This window comes from Scomber japonicus, chromosome 2 (genome assembly GCF_027409825.1).
Source record: "Scomber japonicus isolate fScoJap1 chromosome 2, fScoJap1.pri, whole genome shotgun sequence".
Classification (NCBI taxonomy): Eukaryota; Metazoa; Chordata; class Actinopteri; order Scombriformes; family Scombridae; genus Scomber; species Scomber japonicus.
Genome location: NC_070579.1, coordinates 24998844 through 25022427, shown reverse-complemented (window position 1 = coordinate 25022427; position 23584 = coordinate 24998844). Strand labels below are relative to the sequence as shown.

The 23584-nt window shown below is 37.9% G+C and overlaps 1 protein-coding gene across 1 annotated transcript; it reads right to left on the bottom strand.

Moving 5' to 3' along the window:
- Positions 1-475: 475 nt before the first annotated feature.
- Positions 476-23145, bottom strand: pik3r5 (phosphoinositide-3-kinase, regulatory subunit 5). Its single transcript, XM_053336276.1, has 18 exons — positions 22879-23145; positions 14372-14487; positions 10284-10399; positions 10087-10155; positions 9193-9331; positions 8452-8521; positions 7397-7571; positions 6881-7049; positions 6715-6783; positions 5468-6363; positions 5192-5299; positions 4853-4984; positions 4565-4658; positions 3983-4059; positions 3400-3493; positions 3002-3084; positions 2312-2427; positions 476-1992 (listed from the first exon to the last, which is right to left on the bottom strand). Exons 2-18 carry the CDS (start codon positions 14469-14471, stop codon positions 1842-1844), a joined length of 2658 nt encoding a protein of 885 aa, XP_053192251.1. The 5' UTR covers positions 14472-14487; positions 22879-23145; the 3' UTR covers positions 476-1841.
- Between the last annotated feature and the right edge of the window lie 439 nt (positions 23146-23584).

Genomic DNA, 23584 nt, shown 5'->3' with positions numbered 1-23584 from the left:
AAATATTAATTCAGACTAAATATTTTTTTTTATGGAAAAGCAATACTTTCATTCTGTACCCCTCAAAACGCCCCGTGGCTGTATTATTTTAAAAAATATATAGCTTTTAATAAATATTCTACATATTCAACCTTTAATTTAAACTATAATATATTATGTTGGGGTTAGTGTAATCTATAACAATACATCATATTTTATAAAATGATTACACACTTTGTATATAAAATCTTTATCTGCAAAGCTACTGCTAATATTGCTGTCAGATGAAAGTAGTGGAGTGAAGTAAATACTGATTTCCCCTGACATGTAGCAAAATAGGATAATGAGAAAAATGTATTTACAATATACTACTGAATATATTCTCAAACTTGCTGTATGTTTATATAACAGGTTGGTAATATACACAATATACAGAACATCTTCAAATTAAGGCATATAAAGAAGAAATGTGAAGAAGAAGAAGATGAAATTTATTTTTGAAGAAACATATTTTAATGAGTATTGAATTTGAAATGTATCAATAGTGTGGATGTTTGACATATAATTATAAAATGAATCAGTCATTTGCAATATTTTCACCAGAAAAGGCATGTAGGTAGAGAGAATCTATCTGAACATTAAAGTACCGTAATATTCCTATAAGTCATTCACTCAAATGTTCAAGTGCTTCTTTTACAAATGCTACTATTACAGTCTCAGTCAGGTGATCAGGATATCTTCCCTTTACAGCAACAAAATGAAAACACATTTTTTTTAAATGTCATTGTTACAGTATGCATACAGTATACAGCATACAGTATGCCAAGTGCAATGAATCAGGAAGAAGTGCTTTTGAATGTATTTGTAGCACTAAAATGGCAAATTTGTATTTTCCATCTATTCCTTCAGTTTTCAATATAAAATTGTATTATTTACACATTAAGCTACATAAAAGTCATTCTAAAAATATTACAAACTCAAGACTGTTAAAGTAATCTTTACTTCAACTGAAGTCACCTTGAATATCAACAGAGCCCCCTGCTGTTCATATTTATAATTCCAGTTAAACAGTGGATTCATTATAACTCCTTAGGAGAAATGTTATCACTACAAGCACATTATAATAGACACACAACAAGTTATGGTATGCAATACAATATTTCATAAACACAGTATTTAAAAAATTAAATCCATAGTGTCCATAGTCTGATAATAGCCCCAATGGAGCCGTTACATAGTACAGTCCGGCCAACAGATGCCAAAATACCACAAGGTCCTCCATGTCCATGTGGGCTGATTCAGAGCAAACTGAGACTTTGATTCCAAGATGATTTCTACATCTTTACATCCATCTCTCTGTCTATTACAACAAATTAGTCTTGCCAGTTTGGATGCCATCTTGCTTGAGCCTCTGCAGATTCGACCTGTATGACCAGCTTACATTCTGCTGTTACTGTGGGTAAGGCCACTTCCCTGCCAAAAACGATAGGAGAACTGAAACCTGAAGAACGTAACTTGTTTCCTACACAGCAGTGTATAATTGCTTTGTATAGAGGAAGCTGAACTCAGCATCATTAGAGCTATTGTATCGCCAGAAGTTCTTTGTGTCTCTGGTCCGAACGATCACAGGCCAGCCTGGTCGGAAGTTTCCTCTTCATCTTCTCTGCTTAGGTCCTTCTATTTTCCAACAGTTGCCACATTTGAGCATACCAACGGCGGCTTTAAGGCATGAGGCAGAAATGAAAAAACAACATGTCCTATGCACACTTCCTCTGCAGTCAGTCAGTCAGTCAGAGCATATGAAGCTCTAAAGATATGCACAGTCTTTCCGTTCAAACCACCTGTACCAGAATCCAGTAGTCTCAAGGGAGTGCCCCACTGAAAGTCACTATGGGCAGGCAGAGGAGGGAGCAAAAGGTTGGGTTGAGAGGCTGGATTTGGGCCGAGGTCCGGGCTTTTCTTAGCCTCCAGTCCGAGGTGCTGTCAGGTTTATAGCACACTGATATTTCACACCTATAAAGGACAGACAGAGACACATAGGTGAGATTCATAACACTTGAGAGTTGTGGTCGGATGGTATAAACATGTGTGCATTCTATTCATATACGTTTCCTGAGACTGGGTTGTGACTTCTGACATGAGATACTCAATTCACTTTATAAAGAAGTTAAGAAAGTACATGAGTCGGTTTAGAGGGGCTACCAACAATTGACAGAACTATTCATTTTCTTGGAGAGATTAAATATTTGGTGGTGTAGTGTACCACAGCTTTGCCAGACATTGTTTATGTCTACATTCAATTCCTGTGTGTGTTGTGTGTCTTTTACTTTACCTGGTGACACTTTGCAGTATTTTTTTTTCATCTTGGTCCAGACATACAGCAAAGGTTGTGTTTTCAGCACCGCTGACCTGCACTTTATCCACTTTCACCTCTGTCATGCTCAGCTGCTATAAATTGAAGGACCACAGAAAAGTAAATATATTAATAATAATAATTATTATTATTGATTATTTGCATACCATTTGATATGATTTTCATTGCTACTGTAGCTTGTTTGAGTTATTTGTTTTATTTTGTTTTGTTTTGTTTTATTTTTGAAGCTCTTCTTTTTGGCCCTGAGTTGTAAAGAGAGCCTTGACCTGAAAATCAATAACATAAATAGGTTGACATTTTGCTGAGATGCGCAATGATTAACAAATCAATGATCCAAATCTAGATGAGGTATAGAGATTACGCTACAGTATTGAGCAAATTATATTATTACAAAAACACACACAAGCACAACAGATGTGACTATTGCCTGTGTTGTGGCTTTTTGTTCTATCACTGTCTGTTTAAAAAAAACTTTCATCTCAACACACGTGAGCTGAGAGATTCAGTATAGCTGAGTTTGAGACGACTATGGTGTATCAAGATCTCCATCTTCAAATAGAGAAGATGTTGTTTGTGAAAGTGTGCTGCTGCAGCACTTTTTTATATCCCACAAACCACAGAGATAGACTGATGTAACATCTAGCTCACCTGGTTGTAGCCCTTCTTGCTTTTACCGTTCTGTCTCTTCAGGACCTCAGTCATCGTAAGCTGCAGGCACTCCATCTTCGAGTCTGACAGAGATTGTTTTAATTTAAATATGATTACAAATGCACATCTGACAGAAATTGATTCATCATTGTCAAATGCAGGTATAACAAGGACAATATCAAGTAATTTGTATTTAACATTAGCTGGAGCAGCCATATGCTGTATAGAGTACTATAAGTTTAGTGAATCATTTAAATTTACCACAATCAAATTTCAATCTATGTGAAAAAATTGACTTACACCTCCAGACAGCTTATGTTTATTAACAGTTGAACACTATTTGAAACATGTCAGTGACTCAGTATCATGTATTATAATGGCCAGAGGCAGCAGCATACCTAGTTCCTCGGGATTCTTGCACGCTTTGGTTAAGTTTATAGAAGTACAGACTTTGGTTTCTCTTTTCCACTGGCTTCTCCCACTAATCACCACCTGAATGAGAGAAGCAGGGAGGATAAGTTTACTGCTCTTGCTATTTTAGTAAAACAATAAAATATTGGAAAATGAGGAAAACATTATTATAATAATTATTAGTATTTTTATTATGATTGATGTCCACCTATAGAAAATTTAAATTTGGTACAGTATTAAGATCTGAGGAATTGTATCTAATGACATTTTGGGACCAATTGTAACATCAGTAAACAGTGCCATTATACCACTATGGGCAGTTTATAGCACAGGGACAACAGAAACAAAAGTTCTAGCTTTGACAGGACAGAGCGCTTATTGTTTTTTTCTTTTTTTAGCAGCCTTTGTGTTTTGTCACAAAATTGTGATGTGTCATTTCCTTTGGGTGGAGAAGTGTTTCCAAAAAGAGATGATGTGACACTTGCCAATAAGATGGTGTATTTATAAATACAATTGTTTTTAAATGCAGACACACATTTTGGCAGTAAACAGATTTAAACAGCATCTTACCCTGTTGTACACCACATCCAACTTTAGAGGAACTGCTTCTCGGTCACCATCGATACCAAACCGTTTACTGGCAGCACCTACACAATGAGAAAACACACACACAGCAAGACACAATACCGTTAAAAGTGCAACATTTAAATTTACTACCAGGTTAAAAAAAATAAAAAACGCTGGCACTAATTTTGTGACACATTTTTACAGATAGTAGCTAGGGTAGAAACCGGATAATTTTGGTGTGGAGAACATTGTGAGTAATGGAATACAGCAAAGTAATTTCAACAGTAATAAACGTGTTTGTTCATGTAGATGATGGGTGCACAGCCTTCACTGAAGTTTTACTTCTCCAAGGAAATTAAAAATCAGAAGTGGGGTTGGTGGTGACGAGTGAAACCAGAAAAGTAGAAGTAAACTGAATCATGATATAGAAATAGCAGATGTTCCTCAACCATAAATTTAGTGGAGTCTCAACCTCATAATAACTCATGATGCTTAACTGCACGGAAATTAGGGAGAACTCTATTTATTGTGGCACGGTTGCTAGGATTTGTGTGCATGTTTGGTATGTGTGTGCATTACACTCACCCATGGCCTTGATGGCTCTTGTTCCTGCGGTGTGACCCAACTCTAGGGAGTGGACGAACACTTCAGTCCTCCTCTCTCCACAGGCTAACGTCAGCTACAATACAAAGATCCTCAGTCACTAATTTTGTTTGTAATAGAGTTTCATAACTTATGACCAAGATTTCTATTTCTATTCCATATATTAGTCCTTGGCGGAAAATATCTAAAGAAAGGATTTGTGAAGGAAAGGCAAACATAGTGAATTGTAGCTGTGTGTATGTGTGTCTTTTGTGTCAAAGTTTGTCTTACCTCAGCCTGATAGAGCTGGATCAGAGCTGGCCGGGCAGCATGGCGGCAGTAATACAGGACCAACTCAGCCAGGATGGGTAGACGGTGCTCATATGAACCATCATATGAGTCTGACTCCGTCTTTGAGGTTTGCTGCAGAACAACACAATGTAACACTTAATACAATATAGAGTTAAATGATATATTTAGGTATAACCTAAACAAAAAATTGGACATTGTTAAAACAGTTAACAATTCTCTGGAGAACATATTGGTTGAGAAACTGAAGGTTGATCACGTTCTAAATGTGCGCCAGACTTTTGGATTATGTTTGGTTAGGCAGTGTAGTTCCAGTTGTACCTGGCAGACGACGTTGGTAGGCAAGTTAAGCAGGGTAAGGGTGTTTCTTTCGTACCAAGGGTCCAACATACCAAGGAGATGGGCAATGTCGTTTGTACTGTCCCCATCCTGCTTGAGCAAAAGCAACCATTACAAACAAATAGTGGAATTTCCATAAGGTTTCATTGTTGGTATGCCTTTTTTACTCTAAACAACTGTACAACTCAGCTTAGGAAATACAGTGTTGTAAACAAGCCTTCAATGTTTGAAGTTTGGTTGGAGTATTTTTACACTCACATTAGACAGGGCTGCTCCTTTTAGAGTTCCAGTTTGAACCACAGGACTGGGAGACCTCAGACCCCCTGGCCCTGTAGCTGAGTCCCTTTTCACAGGCACAAAGTAGAACTGAATATTGAAGGCCCTGCTGAGACGTGGACATGCACTCTCCTTTCTTCTCAGGCTACTGTAGGCCCGGGCCACTTTCCCTGCTACATGATCAGCGCCAAACACGACCACCCTCAGCGTAGTATTCTTACTGTCCTCATCGCTGCTTAGAATAGGCCTCCTTCTGAAACAAACATGTCTAAGAGTCTGACTTTGTGGAATCAGTGGGGGCTCAGGAGTACGTAAGAAGACTTGCTGGGGTAGAGAATTGGAGCGCTGCTCTCGCACCACCGAAAGCTCTTTTGATTCTGTGTTTCCTAAGCTTTTGGCACGATACAGTGACCGAGGGTTCTTGGGTTTTATGAAAAACCGGTACAAGTGCTGGCTGAGACGAGCTGCAGCTTTGGCAGACTTTGGTGAATATTTTTCAGCAACAGGAGAGGAACTGATATAGTCATCAGAATCATCAAAGTAGTCACTATCAACTCCAGAAGTGACAGAGTAGAGAGATGAAGCGTAGGACTCTGAGGCTACAGACATGGTGGAGAACATGGAGTCTTTAGAGGCAGTGGACACAGAGGAAATGGTGGAGAAAGTAGAAGCACGATGGTTGACGCTGTAGACATTAGGAACAATTGACATTGAAGGCAGTTCGTGTTCCTCCTCTACATTGTCTTCCTCCTCCACCTCCTCCTGTTCCTCTTCTTCATCATCCTCATCATCATCAATATCGACACTATCCTCCTCCTCAGCATGCCCATTACTGATCAGTTTGTCAGACTCATGCTCCAAAAGGGTGTTCAGAACATCTGAAGGAATCAAAACAAACAAATATCAACCACATTCAACAATCAATAAGCAGACCAAAAGCTATCTGAGGGTAAGGAAGGAGCTTAAAATGTATATTTGAAATATCTTTCTTGCAGCAAAGTTGAGGTCACAGGAGACATAAAGAAATAAAAAGCTATAAACTTGTGGCTTCTTGAAATCCTGTCACTGTTTCTTATTTATCCAGTCTGGTTTTATGCTATTGAATACTGTATATGTGCAAATAAACAAACTAACTAATAAATGAATTTAGTGAATATTCAACAGCTCAAAACAAAAAGATAATTCCTGTATATGTATATAAATCAGTAAAGTGTCACTGAATGATTTACCAAAGTTATCCTTTTCCCAATGAAACATGTGACACTTGGCTGTAGGGAGTGGTAGCGTCTGTAGCATTCCTAAGAGCAAACACAGAAAAAGAGTAATATTAACTAGAAACTGATATATCAACATCATGCACTGTGTTTAAATATCCCATAAAACCTGCCGTCTTACCATCAGACTTTCGCCCATTGGATGCAGGGATTCTCAGCCTCTCCCTCAGTTTCTCCAGTCCCTGGATCACATGACTACGGCCCTTTAGAGGGTCACTCATGGCAGCGGCTGTCTCTAAGAAACTGCTTACCATGGAGTAGATCTCCCCCAATTCATTCACGCTTTTTGTCTGCAAAGAATATTTTATGATTTGGTTTTAGGTAAAGGTCCTGACACATGACTCATGTATTGTTATCTTTGTTAAATATATAATGCAGTTTCCGGCTTACAGCAAATATATAGTATTGCTGCATATTTCCTTGGTATTGCTTACATAATGCAAAGGCTTTTTGCAGTTTGAATGCATACAAACAAGAGAAACAGGTCAGATTTATTTTTAAACTCATATCTGTATTGATTCCATAATAACGCCATACCACAAAGAAACTTTAACACAAAATTATATTAAAAAATATAATAATATAATATGAGAACTATTAACAAATTATAGTCATAGTCCACAGCTTCAGAACATACCTGCAGAGCTCTGTGGATGCTGTGGAGAGGGTACTTCGTGCTTAGTGTGGACTGGAAAGCATGTTTGATCAGGGTAATGTAGGTCTCTTGCTGTGAGTGCTGAATGCGACTAAGCTGCTCAGCCACTGAGAGAAAGTCAGCAGGAATCTCACCTGGGTTCATCAGCAGCACAGTCCTGCAGGCAGCAGACAAATGGTGTTAGTGGTAATGTATGAAACATGTACTACACAAATTCACATGTAAGAGAGAGCAAACAGGATGCCATGGTAATCGTAGCAGTGGTGCGGGCAGATCGGTGGAAGAGGGGATGAAAAGGGACTTTCTAGGTCATGATTAAGATCAAGATAAAGACTTCTTGAAATTCCCAGCACTAACATAAATTTAAAATAAAATGTATTCTCTGCAATTGACCCATCCAATAGGAGCAGTGGGCAGCCAGGCGGGGACCAACAACTTCTTTTTGTCAGTACCAGTGTTCAATGGCACTAACAGGAATATAGACCCTAATATACTGTATGTCTTTGATGTCTTTGATGATAATGAACCTAAGCACTAGCTGTCTAAGTACTACTCAGCTTATTTGAACACACATCTTTTTACTTTGAAAGGATGGTAATCAGATAAACTTACTGTGAACCACTGATATGTATTAAAAAAAGCAAAACCGCCTATTCTAACAAGAAAGCAGAAGGAACGTGAGTGCAGAGACAACATATCTGAACCAGACTGAAAATAGATGGTCATGAATACACAGCTCTTAAAAAAGATAGAAACAAGTTCTCTGCAGTGTACTCATATAGTCTTGGTCTGAATATCAGCAGTTTTTAGGTAAAGATGCACTGATTAAGTCACATTTGAAATGTAAAAATGTAACAGTTGTTCATGGTATAACACAATACTTGTATATATACAGAATCTATAGTTTATAGAAAGTACACAAAACGTCACATAGCTGATTACACATTACATACAGTAATGTCACCTCTGCAGGCAATAACAAATGGGCTTTGTTACAGTGTATGTGAGCAGTGAGCACAGATGTTGTGTGGACTTACATGGTCTTGGAGCACTGACTAGAGCTGTTAAGGCCCTGCTCTTCTCTCACCAGCCTCTGAAAGGAAATCCCTTTGAGAAAAAACAGGACAGTATTATATCTCTCAGTGGGTTTTAACTTTTAGACAAGACAGGAACACAGTTTTATTCATTGATGTCCTGCTGGACTAGATGCACATAGATGAAGAACACATGTTCCGCTGTTGGCCACTGAGCAGGACTGATGGACAGAGGTAATCAGAGCTGTTTTTGAAGTAGCTTGTTGTGTACAGAAATGTCTTCACTTACTAAACAAGTAGACCACTAGGATACTACTAATACCCAAAACAAAAAGCACCTTAAACTCTGTCTTCATGTCTGTCTCATTCATTCAGTTATTTCAAATGTATTCATTCAGTCTGTTGATGCACTTCCTTTGACCCTTACAGTAAATTTCAGGTTAGGTGTGGCTTCTGCTTTTTTTTCTAAATACCTGAACTACATCCCTTTTTAAATAATGTTGTATTAGTTTGAAGAAGTGAACCTGAAGTCTCATCGTATTCTTGCCATATGCTGTGGTGTGAACAGTGTCCCCAGGTACATCCTGAATGCATTACTTTGACTGGCCACAGGGGGGAAGCAAGTACTGTACAAGGCTTGGAAAAAACAGACCGAAAAGTCTGAAGAATGTTTGTGATTCCAGAAAGACAGAGACGTGAGAGAGTGGACCTTAAACAGAATCAGTCCATATACTCTATATCTACCTGGGGCCTTGATCTCCAGCTGTAGTGTGGAGAGGAGGTTCTTACACACACTGCAGTATGGCTCAGGCCAAGTGAGGAAGCAGCGAAACACCTCAATAGCTTCCTCCAGCAGCTCTGTGTCTGGAGGACAGTACGGCGTCTGCAACCAAAGCACAAACCAGGTACTTTATTTCAGCAGGGTTCTATTTAGATGCAGCAATACCTGTTTATAGTTCACAAGGGTTTCATTTCTTATATATTTGGCGGACAGTTAAGTACTGTCTGTGATGCAAGTTACATGAGCAACATGATAACTGGTTAATGTGATAAATTACAACTATTTAGTACAATAACATTTGTAACTTCACAAGAGATGTATTATGATTTTACTTTTTGTAATATGATTTGTTTATTATTACATTGCTGCTTAATCTTATCATAATCTGTTATAAACATGTTATATACATTATATAGATTTAGTGTATGCAATGTATCCCGATCCAATGTTATATTACAGGCTTTATCACAAACAACCACAGTTGTCAGTTCCTGAAATACTGAATCATGCCTGTCTACATTTAGTGTTTGATCTGGCAATCCATTCAGTTTTTTTCTTTATTTTCAACCTCTCTAATTTGTAATTAATAAGTTAATCAAAATGTGTTTGTGTACTGTTACTGGACAACTTGATGTTTAGGAATATTAATTCAAATCAGTCTGACTGAAAAACAGAGGCAGTGTTCATGAATCCCAGTGTTCTCATCAAGCGTTTGTCACATGGCAACACCTCAAACAAGCGTCATTGTGGTTTTAAATGAGGAACCAACTGGCCTTTGGAGCAAAGAGTGCTTTTACACATCTGGAACAATGGTACTCAGAGGTGACAAAAGGTTCAAGTGTAAAAACAATTTGTACCTGAAGTAGTGTGGAGGAAAACATGATAGCGAGGGGAGCCACCAGCTCATACTGACACTGCTCCTGAACCTGAACACACATTAAGAGAGAAACAGAGTAGTATATGGATAGGATCAAAATTCACAAATTCTGTCAATGTTTGAACAGCAAAAAATTATGTTCTCTTTCGCCATAACCTTTGACTTTTTCCTTCTCACCTCTTTGGTCTTTCTGATAATCTGTTGCAAGAGGATAAGGAAATTCTCCGGATCCCTCTTCACCAGCTCCTCCAGGCTCCAGCGGTTCATTGACTGACCCGCCGAGCACATCAGCACTGAAACACAGCACAGGTGGATTCATATAAGTACTGTTCATGTTCAACATACACTGATAGCCCCATATTAAATGTAGGAGATACAAAAGTTGCATGTTCCACCCCAGAAAGGCTTACACTGTGAGGGAAAGCAAACACAAAACGTTCCTGAAAGCAGAAGAGCTTACTTTAGCCCTGATTTTACTGCTAAAGCCTTTAAAAAATATTCAGAATTATATAAAAAGGTGTAAAATATATTAATATAAAAAATATATAATTATGTGTATTTCCGTGTCACGCATGAGTTGACAGACACATCAGTGGGTTGAAGAGCTTAAAGGACTAAACTACTTAAACGACTTTACATGTGCATATTATATTATTAAGCATGTCATGCACTGTATATATGGTTAGTCCACCACGTAAGACATTAAACAAAAAGTGCCACAAACCAAAACATGATTTCTTTTTGTACTCCATTTCTCCATTCCTCTCCATGATAGACAACAGACACAACTCGCAATGATGCATTACAGTTTAAAGTTTCACCCTGAGCTGTTCCCTATTGTTGCAAACTAGTAACAAGTAACAAGTGTCTTGAAACTCTCACAGGATAAACTGAAAGACAGAAACAGTACCGCAGTTAGAGCACAGCGGACAATTTTTTGTGTGTACTTGTATGTGGCCGACAATTTATAAATACACCACGAGCTACGGTTATGACTGCTACATGTGGCAAGTCTAGATTCTGACCTCAGCAGAACTATAAAAAACCTGATTAAGAAACCATGAAACAAAAATGTGACACGAAACAAACAACTAAAACAGGCTGCACAAACGAGTGTAGAGATTCCTTGAATTTGCAAGAAACTGTCCAAATAAATGAACCCTTCTAGCTCATTCTTATGCTAATAACATCTTAATGAACCTAAAGTTGACTGCTCCTCTCACATCTCGATTTCATGTCCAATGAACATACAATTAAGCAGCATTTTACAGCATATTACCAAAGCAAAGATAATTCCATAAACAACTCCACAACAAAATGTTAATTGTTCATATGGAGCATGCCACTCTTAATGTAAAATCACAGCCTATAGGAATGAAAGTGCATCTAATACCACCATATAAAACATTACATTAATGAGGTGTGTGTCAGACAGTCTTTGGGTTTGAGAATGTTATGAACCAATGCAAGTTTTTACAACCAGCTGTGGGCTTTTAATACCTGTAACTGTCAGTGCTGCTGTATTTCAAGGGTGTGCCAGATTTGTACATAAACAAAAATCCTTACTGAAACATTGAACATGAATCTGGCAGGATGGATTTCCTGTTGTAACAGATTTAATAAATAATGTGTATCCTCCCCAAAAGGACTTGTTTTGGTACTAAAACATCTCTAGAATAAAGTTAAAGTGAAATTTGCATGAATTGGTGATAACCAGACTCACTGCTCATTACTGATCAAGTCATACAGTAAGTTAAGTAAACTCACTGGATACTTTTCCTTTTATTGTCAAAGGGTTGAGAGAGTGATGTTTCACTGAGCGCTGATTGAAAGTTTTCTATTACAGTGTGAAATGAAGAAATTACATAAAATGACAGGCGAGAGCTATGTGTACAGTATCTAAAACCGCACTCACAAAAACAACTGAAAGTGATGGCTGACTCCTCACAAGCACCTTCCTCTCCGTTTTGATCCCTCTGTCTCAACGCATCAACAAGTGCATCACTAAGGAGTTCAGTTTCCAAAGAAGTCACACATCAGCAGTTGTTCAGGATACAGAGAAATGGTTTCTAAGAACTTGTCAGTTTCTCTAGTTATTTGCATCCTGATCGTTATCTAACATCTCTCAAAAGCAGTGCGCTATTTAAAGGTTACACTGTAGGTGTATTTGCATCATGATTATTTACTGGAGAACGCAAGTTCATTCTGGTAAGATGCCAGCGCTGCAAATTAAGCCACAAGTTAAAAATTATCTTGTTAAGATGTCAATTTGATTATCTTTATATTTAAGGCCACTGATAAAGTAGTTAAAGGAAAATTCACATTCTGTAAATGTAATCAAATATATAGATAATATATATCCCTGAAGAGGTGGGGAAGGAACCCGAGAAACAAATCCCAGCTTCAGTTATGACACTTTTGTTTTAACGTAAAAATCAAATCATCTCAATGTACACAGATATAAAACCTACAACATGCCTGTACAGTGTATGCCACTCTGGCAATGGTTGATGTGCGGGAGGCTTTTGCCGATTTGATCTTCCGCCCTCTTTTTACACTCTGCACCACAGTAACTCCTGCCGCATGATGCCTCACTCACACACTGTGGTCGGTGCCACCACTTCCTCCCAGCTGTCATGTCTATTCACACAACTTCCTCCAGCACCCAATAACACATTTCCCCGATGATCTTACAGCAGCAGTGTCATCAACAACAAGCTCAGACTCTTATAGCTCATATGCCCCATATGGTTGTTGAGTGTCTCTCACACTCTGTGCTTGTGTATGAAAATGTGAGAACAAACGACTGCTTTCTGCTTAAGTTGAGCACTGTGATGATAAACTTCGAAATGTGTTTACTGAGGTTGCTGTTTGTAAAAACAGAAAGTAACAGGTTTGACCACCAGCGTTATCCATGTTCTTCTGAGCAGGGTTGCTCAATTATTGTAAGTCACCAAGATTACCTTAAATACACAACATATATTTTGATTTAACAAAATTTGCCTAAAAAACTAAAGAAGTTGGCCTAAACTAGGACTTAGGAGTGAATGATGTGATTTTGGTGTACCTCCAGATAGAGGAACAGATCCCCAACTTTTTAAAAGGCTTTTTAGAAAAAACATTACCACTGATAAGGCACCATGATAAAGGTTTACTATATAAGCATAACTTAATGGCTTACTTAATCATTAATAAATGATCCACTAACGCTTTATAAATCCTGTATCAGTGACTTTGATAAGCATTTATAACTGCTAATGTTTCACATTTTCTGGTATGTCATCAGTTATGCAGTTATAAATGGTTATGAATAATTATGAAAGGTAAAATGTTTCACACTTTCTGATTAATCATCAGGTCTTGAATGTTAATAATAAAGGGTCAGTGTTTCACAGACTCTAAGTAATCAGGTTTGAAGCAATAAGTCATTAATGACAATAATTAAAGACGTAGGTAGTAAATGTTAATAAATGGGTTTTCATCTAGATGCCCTGCAGCCCTTTCTATAACATCAATGGTTGAACAGTATGTCAGAGTTGTACTCCTAAAGCATTGAATAAAGCAAATGTTATGGTGATACATAAAGGAAAGACTTTTCACAACCTGGCAACCCAAAAATTATGCCTTTTAATGGTTTATACATTTTTTTAAATAAAGCATTTGTAAATAACATATTCATTTGTACTCAATCCATTAATCTATTCTTATAAAGCCTTTATAAAGGCTGGTTTATCAGAAAGTGCAAGCAGATTAACATTGCAAAGACATCCAGGCTATAGATCAAGCTCCAAATAAAGCTGAATCCACAATGCAACTTTTTTTCCTGTCTCAAATGCCCACGTTTTCCGCACTCCCAGTTTGTTATTCTCATATGTTTTAAGTCTCCAATCTGATTATTTTAGGTTTTCAACAGTTCCGTTCAGAGACACAGAAGATATTGCTCAGCTTTTGTCATTGGCTGAGTAATTCTTCTCTTGACAAGTAAACTGATATTTATGTGTATCTTCAATAAAACATAGGACAAAATCAATAATGCATTGTAGGCAAGCTTAAAACAAGCCTGTCACTGTATTCATTCAATTGTCATTTCAAAGATGATAATGTAGATAATTTCTACAGCATTTCAATTAGCATTATTATAACAATGCAGGGGAGCAATAAGTTGTACATACATGTTTCATTGTCTGCGACTAGTCTCGACTCTCTGCAGCACAACCAAAAAACCCACAGTGATCTATATTGTTGATATAGCTCTGAAGTCTTACCGTTCCAGTGGTGCGCTGCTGTGGGGCTTTGTCTAAGCCCATCCAGACACCTATCCAGAGCGTGCTGGATCCTGTCCTCTGTACATGAGGTGTGCTGCATCTTTGCGGCTCAGGTTCTGCAGAGAGACGGTAAAGAGAGCTGATGTTAAGCATCAGAACAAGATACATAACTCTATACCGCAATTCATTTATTCTGAAGAACATTATCTTCAAATTCCAAATTCCTTGTATGCACGCATACTAACATGCACACAAACACATACTCTTTTCTTTTCATGGATAGCATGTGTTATCATGTCTGTTTTGCATGACGGCAAATTAGATGTTAAGTATGAAAATGAGTCCAAGAAGATACACAAACCATAAGGGACATTTCAGAGGGGAAGGAAAAACAGACACAGGGTTGCTTGTATTGCTGTTTTGTTTCCATAGTTCCTTAAACATCACATGCAGTACAAAACATATGATTGGACGCTGTCAGGTCCTGTTACATATTTGGAATATTAAATCGTACAACAACAACCTCTACCTCTAGCTCTTAGTTTTGACTTTGCAGATTAAACCATGAAAAACTGGAAGAAGAAATGACAGTTTAACAGCTTCTTTCACACACAAGCCTTATTGAAACTCTTGAGTTGAATAGTACTTGCTTTGTACTACCATGCTTTGAAAAACAACATTTAGCCAAAAAAAAAACAAGCCCACAATTTTTCACAATATGACTGTTATGATCGGGTAAAAGACAAAAAAAAGCCTCAGTGATTTCAGATTTAAAATGTGTGCGACAAAATATAGAGCATTGTAGTCAAATGTATCATTCAAGTATGACAATAACACCGTTAGTGCATCATATCTTCACCACTGACTCATTAGGATGTGTTGAACTTAATTTCTTAAACCTTCTGTTTATCAGTGCATTTGACTGGGACAACCCAGGTGTGGCCATTTGTTTCAGTTCTGTTATGAGCATGTTTCATCATAAGCTGTACGCATAATGAGGTACCAGGGACGTCCCATTAGTAACTTTAAGGGCTGATAGTCAGATTTATAAATCGTGCTGTCTTTGTGCTAGATAAACAACATTCTCAGTGACAGGTGCTTAATGACTCACTTTGAAAGCCGAGACCCTAACCAACCAAAACCAAAAAAACAACCAAAGTTGCTTTTCTAACCAAGAGAACTGTTTCAATAAAAACAGATGGTGCAGTAGTTACCATTCTTAACTGTAAGTACAGCATTGCATAATCTATGAATGGTGTCTCCTTTTTCCTCAATGTTCTTTTTGAGTAATGACTTATCTTTATATTCTTTTTGGAAAAGAATATCCCTAGTTTCTGGGTGATAATTTAATTTTATGACATTGTTCATTTCACAAAAACTTGGATGAGTGGGAAGAGGCATTTGGCTTGTGATTAGGATTAGATGAACTTGTCTTAAAGGCTGGACCATGAAATATGAATACATGTATTGGAAACTGCTTGGGTAACATCAAGTCAATGGAATATATTAACAAAAAAAACACACAAAAAAATTATTATAACACCTCTCATGTATTTGAATGTGCGTAAAAATCACTGCAAAATCTCTGAATTTTGGATTTGATCTGGAAGTAATGATGGAAGTTAAATTATGAAAGTGACAATGTGTAGGATTTCATTATTTTTAGACAAATACTGGAATTCACTCGAACCTGTAATGAAGACTCACTGGAACGCTTTCATAAGGAAACTTACATGGTTGCTGATCAAGCATTATGTTGCGGCTTGATATATTTTCAAAGCCTTTTCTTGCCTCATGTTGGAGTTTATCACGTAAACGCAGTGCACAAATACTGGGAAACATCTAAATTTGAGAAGCAGAACAAATACTTCCCCAACGAAATGAGGACAAAGCTTTTTAAAGATGTGCTGTGTTTAGAACATCAATAGCTATATATGTCTGTGAAGAAGAAAGCTCAAAACCTTTTACTACATTTTCCTTTTAGCTATATTATTCATATTTTGATCATATCAATGTGAGATAAATGTACTTTTATGGGCTTTTATGTCTTTGTGAAAAAAATGCATTGTGTGTGTTTGTTACTGTAAGTTGAGGTTGTGCAACTCTTTTGTATATACCACTGATTGTATCTCTCTCTCTTTTAATGTATCAATAAAATCTGTAACAAGAGTTAGTTACAGAATAAGGTCAGCACTGACACAAACATGAGCAATGACATCAAACACCAAACTCCTCTTGCTTGATTACATCTTCTCAAAATTTCCACAGAGTGTGACAAATTCCCCATTTCATAAACAAGCTAGAAAAAAAACCAAGTCTGTCAAATGAAAAGTGTTAATGAATGACTCACTTGCTCTAACATGCACCCACTCACCTAATAGCCCTGCCTGACATACACACTAACACACACACACACACACACACACACACACTTTAAAGCAGTAGTTTGACATTTGGGAGCTACACTTTATGCCAATCAGCATATAGAATCTTAATTAAAGCTTGTTGCCTATTTGTCTTCTGAGACAATATTTATGTGATTCACAATAACCACAACACATTAACATTATACCTGTACAAACACATAAGTGTCAAATGATATGTGCCAAACTGCTTCTTGATTTGGAGAATCATGAAGTCTTTGCTGGTTGCCTGTTAACCTCATAATGACCAGTTATTGCACCTGGCCAATTAAGCATTTGGCACAAAACACCTCTTTTTCTTCTTTCTTTTCTTTTTTTGTTGTTTCTTTTTGTTACAGATTTTTTTTTATCTTTGGACAGAGTCAGGATTGCAGTTTCTCCTTGATTCCAGTCTTCATGTTAAGATAAGCTAAAGTGGTAATAATCTAATCTCATGAACAAAGCGAAAAAGTATATTCACCAAAATGTACAACTATTCCTTTGGAGGCATGCCAACCTACGTCAAGTCATGCGTGTTACATGTGTTACATGTGTTACACAAACAGTTGTCCATGTATCACACACATGCACACGTATGTACACACTACATGTGCATGTGTACACACTACCGACACTGTAAAACATCTGACCCATGACCTCATAAATATCACCGGTGGAGAAGTGGGGCAGTAAGCTCATGTAAATCCAAGTTCAAGAGGCCAGAGGAATGAAACTCAATTATCCCCCACTAGTTCCCTGCTTTTTTTACATTTACCATTCAATAACAATACCAGCAGCTCCAGATCTAAACAATACATCCACGTAGCCCTTTTCTCAGCAGTCCCTCTTCCCCAGAGAGGTATTGTGTCTAAGAGGTGTCCTCAGTGGCACGGAGCAGAGGTATAGAGCCCAGTGTGTTGGATACTTGCTAAGGGCTCCGGTCATTGTCAGCGCTGCAAAGAGCTGGATGAGAGCCCGGTGAGAGTGGAAGGAACTAATAAGTCAGAGCCGTGATGACTCCTGCATCCAGGATGGGGTTCAATGGAGACATGTAAAGGTAATAAAAGAGGTGAAGAACTTATGAGGCGGCATAATGCAGTGAAAGTAGGCTATTAGAACAGTGAGCTATGGTTGTAATTGAAATTATTAGTAGGAGTAGTAGTAATTGTCCTGTGGACTACTTTAGGTTAGCTTTTCATAATTTCATAATTTTATCTCTTTTGCCTTATTGTGTATTTGTTTGAAGTTGCAAAGGTGTGAACATTATTTTAGTTTCATAGAAAAGTTAGAATTTTGACAGCCTTACCTGGTGTAAGAGTAGGTACTTTTTTGTTTGTACCATATCATACCAATTACCACAAAGAATGCGCTTAATTGATTAAATGTTGTGAGTGCAATTACAGAGCAGATAAAAAGCTTTGAAATTCATCTAAGGCTCCTGTATATTCATTTAATCACTTAATCAGTTCAATACATGAATTTTTACTGGCAAAACATCATACTGAACACTGTAACATATAGTAAACAAAGCTGTCTGGAAGCACTGGTACTGTTACTGGTTGGGATTTTAACAACCACATTCAATCCCAACTCCAGAGTGTCATCACAATTGTTGTTTACGTAGATCTCTGCTAAAATGTTGCAAATGCATGAGTCTGGTGTTACATAAGAGGATGTATGCAGTACATCCCTGAAAGTCAACAAGGTCACTTCCACTTTTTCATGGGTTGCAACTTGCAACAGTCATACAATAACAAGCTGTTTTTTTTTTTGTTTTTTTTTGTGCGGTGGTTGAGTAATTTGGAATAATCTCAAAACATTAAATGGGTTTTCACTGAATTTACCATAGCCTTAAGAAACTGATCAGATAATTTAAGGAAGAAGAAGGGTTGTTCACAGATTGAATATACAAAAAGGTGTATTGATGCAGTGGTTTGATCATCAATGTCTTCAACAGGTAAGCACTCATTAACAAAAGCAGGTTATATGTACAGACAAACTGACAGCCACACCTACAATTAGGAGAACACATGACACAAAACAACAACCATTATCATAACATAAAAAGACAGATGTCTTAAAAATGACTGATTAATGCCAACAAAGCCAGAAACCATTGATCCTGACGAAAGTAAAACCAAAGTAAAGCATAGATTCTTGTCTATTTCTCTTAGCCTTTCATTTTTTCATTTCCTCTATTGACCACATTGCCAAAATAACATCCCAAACAACCCAATACACTCCATTCTTTCATCCGTGTCTACCTTACCCATATCAATGATTGCCAAGATAAAAAAAAACACTGAATAGTCTTCTCAGCTTTCATTATGGCACAATACTGTCTTGGGTTTTTTCACTGCAAGTTATCGTATGTCTACATAGCATAAAAACTAAAACATTAGAAAAACTTTAGAAACTAATATGATGTAAAGCCGAAGATAAGAGCCATGAATCCTTAAGGGTGACTTCTCAGATTTAATTTTGTCACAGTAACAATAGTTGTTATCATTGCACCCTATATGCACTCCACAACAAAATGCTTACTGAGAAAGGGCATTACAAGTTGTTGCCTCATATTATAGTTTGTTTATCCACTCTCAGCCCTCTTGCTCCTTGTCTGAAAGTGTTAGAAGTATTGACATTTCCCAAACAAACTGAGCATTTCCAGTGCTGCACTTCCACTTGTCTCTTTTTCTCTTTCTCATACTGTCCTAGCTTTCCTCTCCTTCCATGTCTTCACAGGCTGCTCACCATCTCTCCCACTGATCCCATTACCAACTGCTTCCTTACAGGAAGATAGCTTCCCTGCACAGCTGAGGAAGCAGGTGCCTCCCTATTGTTGTGGTGTGATCGGACTCTCAGATATACTCCCACAGACCATGGAGGAGAGCTTGCGTGTGTATATGTGTGTGTACTGTATGTGTGCTTCTCATTTTTACAGACCCCCCTCCTCTTTGATTGATTGAGTCTGATATTCACATCCAGTCTTCCTCTGCTGGCTGACAGAGCTGTTATCCCGCCTCTTTCTCTCTCTACATTGACCCACTGGATGTGAACTGGTCTCTTATGGCTTTAGGAAACAACAGTGGTCCAACTCCAAAGCTCTACTGTAACTAAGTGCTTCCCTTTAGTTCAAACAACCACTACCGGTGGGAACTTACAATTCAGACAGAGGGGATCTCTCATAGTGGGTTTCAAACTAACACAACAAAGGCATTTGTTATTTACTAGTGCCAAGAATTGATGTTTCACAGATGAGCATCAAAGTTCATTCTTGGCCTCGGAAACAGCAGCCTCACCTTAGGGTCAGTTTATTAACTATTCTGTTCTGCAACTTTCTATCATATCTTATAATCAGTTTTGGCAAATGGAGTTTGCCTGCTTGTCATCGAATTATGGCTGTTCAAATTTCCATTCTCTCTTAGTACCATAAGTTTCTCTGAGAAGTGAAACTGTTCTGTCAACGGCTGTTTCCAAGGTCAGGAATAACATTCTTTTAAAGCCTTATTTTCTGCTTGCTGTGCGATTTGGTATGATGATGATTCCAACCTCATAACAAGTCTAGAATAAAGGTTTTACTGCAACTGTGTAGACATGTTTCAAGAAGGAAGTGTCAGCTTGAAAAATATATATAGATAGGAACAATCTGCCCTTGTGCACTTGACTACAACACCAAAGACAGAGCTTATTCTGTCAATTGGAGAACAGAAAGACAGTCTTTATAACTTTTGACCTTAACTTCCTCAATAAACACTGATAAACATATGATGAAACTCACAAATGCAAATATCAGATGCAGTAATTTCAGGTATTCACACTTAACTCCAGACAGCAAGGAGCCAGTGGTGGCTCTGCTACACAAACACAATCCCTTGTTTGCTTAATTTCATACTGAACAACATCACATTATATCATCCAGCTTAGAATGAGGATGTAGATATCTATGATTTCCAATGTAAATGCATGCCCTGTTACACTTAGTTTAATTGTTACAGGGGGGAAAACATTTTGTGTACGGTACTTTAAGGCTTACATCACTGCATGTTTTTTTGTAGTTTCAGTTGGGTTGTGCATGTGCACTGATGCATATTGTTCAGACACAAACACAAGGGTGTTGACCTCAAAGTATGTGGTATAAAGGTGAAGATGAAGATCTTATTGATAGCGCAGAGACATAGATAGAAGATACAAACAGGAAGCAATGTTGTGAATAACATACAATGTTGCACTGGGATAAGGCAGTCACCTCTGCTAGATGTGACATAAAAAACACAAACACGCAGATTGTGACAACCTACAGTCGTCATATCTGATAACTGTGGTAAACAATAAAAGCTGTCAAAGTCCCCCAGTCCCTCCAATGTTTTTCAAATCATGTCTGACACATGACTGCTACTCTGACAGTTTTTATTTCTCAACAAGAGGAGATGTTTGTATTCAAGCTGATTGTGAAATTGAAAATTTCTAAGAAGAATACATGATCCCTTCCTGTGGTTGTACAGGAAGAGTCTGTCGTCAGAAAGGGCAGGATGCAAAAATATGGTAATGATATTTGGCTATGGCCTTCATAGTCACCAGATCTCAACCCAGCTGAACACCTATGGGTGATTTTGGGCCAACGTGATGGACAGTGCTCTCTCTCATCATCAAAACACCAATTGAGGGGATACATTTTGGAAGAAATAACATAGATATTTAGACTGCTGTAGATTTGAGATTTAAATTTGACTGCTGTGAAAGGCAAAGCCACATACTTGAATATATGAATATTTGTTCTGTGCATTGTCGAAACTTGGTCCCAGTTATGTAAATAACAGGATTAACACATCTTTTAATTCTGTGTAATTTACACTACATAATAGTCAACACTCAGATACTTGAAATCATTCAGTTGACTTGCAATTCATGAGAACTCACTACAGTACAAGTAACTTGATGATTTTAGACCTACTCTGGCAAGACTGGATATCTGGATTGATTTGAGACTTGACTTGAAACTTGAGCAGAAATAAGAAAGAATGTACTTTTTTGTAGTGGGACTAATTTTCAATATCACAATCGCTGACGGTTGCCATTTCCATTTACCTTTACATCACTGGTTATGACTAAACATGATTTTCCAGCTCTATTAGAAATGGCACCAACTGTCATCTTATATGATTGTGGTGCCTATAATCCACATGTGGCTGACAAGTTCAGGCGTCGGCTCAGTTTTGTTTCTATGGGGTGGAGCCCTCACAGACCACTGATAGACCGAATGCTTCAGGGACAGTTGCTGTTACTGGATTCTTTGCTTGCATCACTGGTTGTGGCTTTTCTGTGGCTACAATTGTTTTTTAATCTTTACAAATCTATAAAAAACCTAATACAAAGTTAAGAGTATGTGTAATTTTATGAAGTTTTATATATTGTTTCGCATACATTTAAATTATCAAATCAATTTCAACTTCACCTGTCCAATAAAACCAACCACTCACTGCAATTAACTCAACAGCAGCATGGACCCTTCTCAACCTGCAGTTTCTCTGACTCAGGTATCTCATATCAAACTGGCTTAAATTATTGTTCCCATTTACAGATACAGGCACAGACATTTAAAGCAAGGCACGTCCAGCTGTCTAACACGTGCCCCTGAGTCTCTACTTCCACACTGTTTATTACAAGTATGAATTACATAGAGCATCTGAAAAAAGCAGAAGTTCCCAAACTGCTGTCACAGTGGGGGTCTATGAGTTCACAGAGGGACAGCCCTCTGCCTTTCCCGTCACTGACACTGCCCATCAGCTCCTCTGACAGATAACACACGCCTAAGCTTTTCACACTGTAGAGAAATGATCTACGATATTATAATTTTTAAAAAAACATTTAAACTAGTCAAAACAGGTTGACATGTAAGTTGACTCTGCCAAAACCAACTCCAGTCCCAAAGATGATAACATACCATCATATCAGTTAGATAAGTAGAAGACAAAGATGACAGAGATGGTCACCCCCAGAAATGTAAAACTGGAGACACTCTCCACTGCTTCACCATTAATGAACACTGGCTTGTGACCACATCTGAAGCCACAGAGCAGGGTGCAGATACCATTCAACTACACTTACCTGCAGTTTACTGTCCTGCATCCATAGCCTCTGTTCTTGTCTTAAAAGTCCAACAACACGGCAAGTCTCTCTCTCCAGCTCAGAACCACTGCCATTCATTCACCACAAACATCACGGTTTAACAGACAAACCCACATCCTGGGCACGGCAGAATAGTGCAGTGAAACAGGAGTGAGATCAGTCGTTGTTGCTCTCTGCTGCACTCAAAGACGTCTGCGCCTCACTCACACACCGCGGCTCACAAACACAGCAAACAGGAAGTGTATGAGTTAGGTGCATGTGAGTACAATGAGGAAGGCTGCTGGTGTGTGTGTGTGTGTGTGTGTGTGTGTGTGTGTGTGTGTGTGTGTGTGTGTGTGTGTGTGTGTGAGTGAGTGTGTGAGTGTATAGGTGGGACCTGTGTTTGTGTGTGTCTGTTTGTTTCGTGTGTGTTTGAGAGGTTGCATGTGGATTTTGAAGGGATGTTGGCCCCTAAAAGGAAGTCATCTGTTTGACGTGTTTGTTTTTATGCTATTCTCACACTTCAGAGTGAAGTGTCTTTGTTCGGGTGCTGTGACTTTGTGCAGTATTTTCTAAAGATGGACAAGTTGAGTATTGGCAGTACTGTATTTTTTGTTGCTGTGAAAACAAAAACAACTTCCATTAAGTGTCCTTTAATATTTTGTATCCAGTGGTAATAAAGTACTAACAAACTGTAATATCAATA

Excerpts from the sequence above, each read along its gene's own strand:
- pik3r5 (XM_053336276.1), bottom strand. The coding sequence starts at position 14,471 with ATGCAGCACACCTCATGTACAGAGGACAGGATCCAGCACGCTCTGGAT. Across the intron at positions 9,332-10,086 it reads TTTCCTCCACACTACTTCAG|ACGCCGTACTGTCCTCCAGA; the intron begins GTACAAATTGTT and ends CTTTGGTTGCAG. Across the intron at positions 3,494-3,982 it reads TGGATGTGGTGTACAACAGG|GTGGTGATTAGTGGGAGAAG; the intron begins GTAAGATGCTGT and ends TCTCTCATTCAG.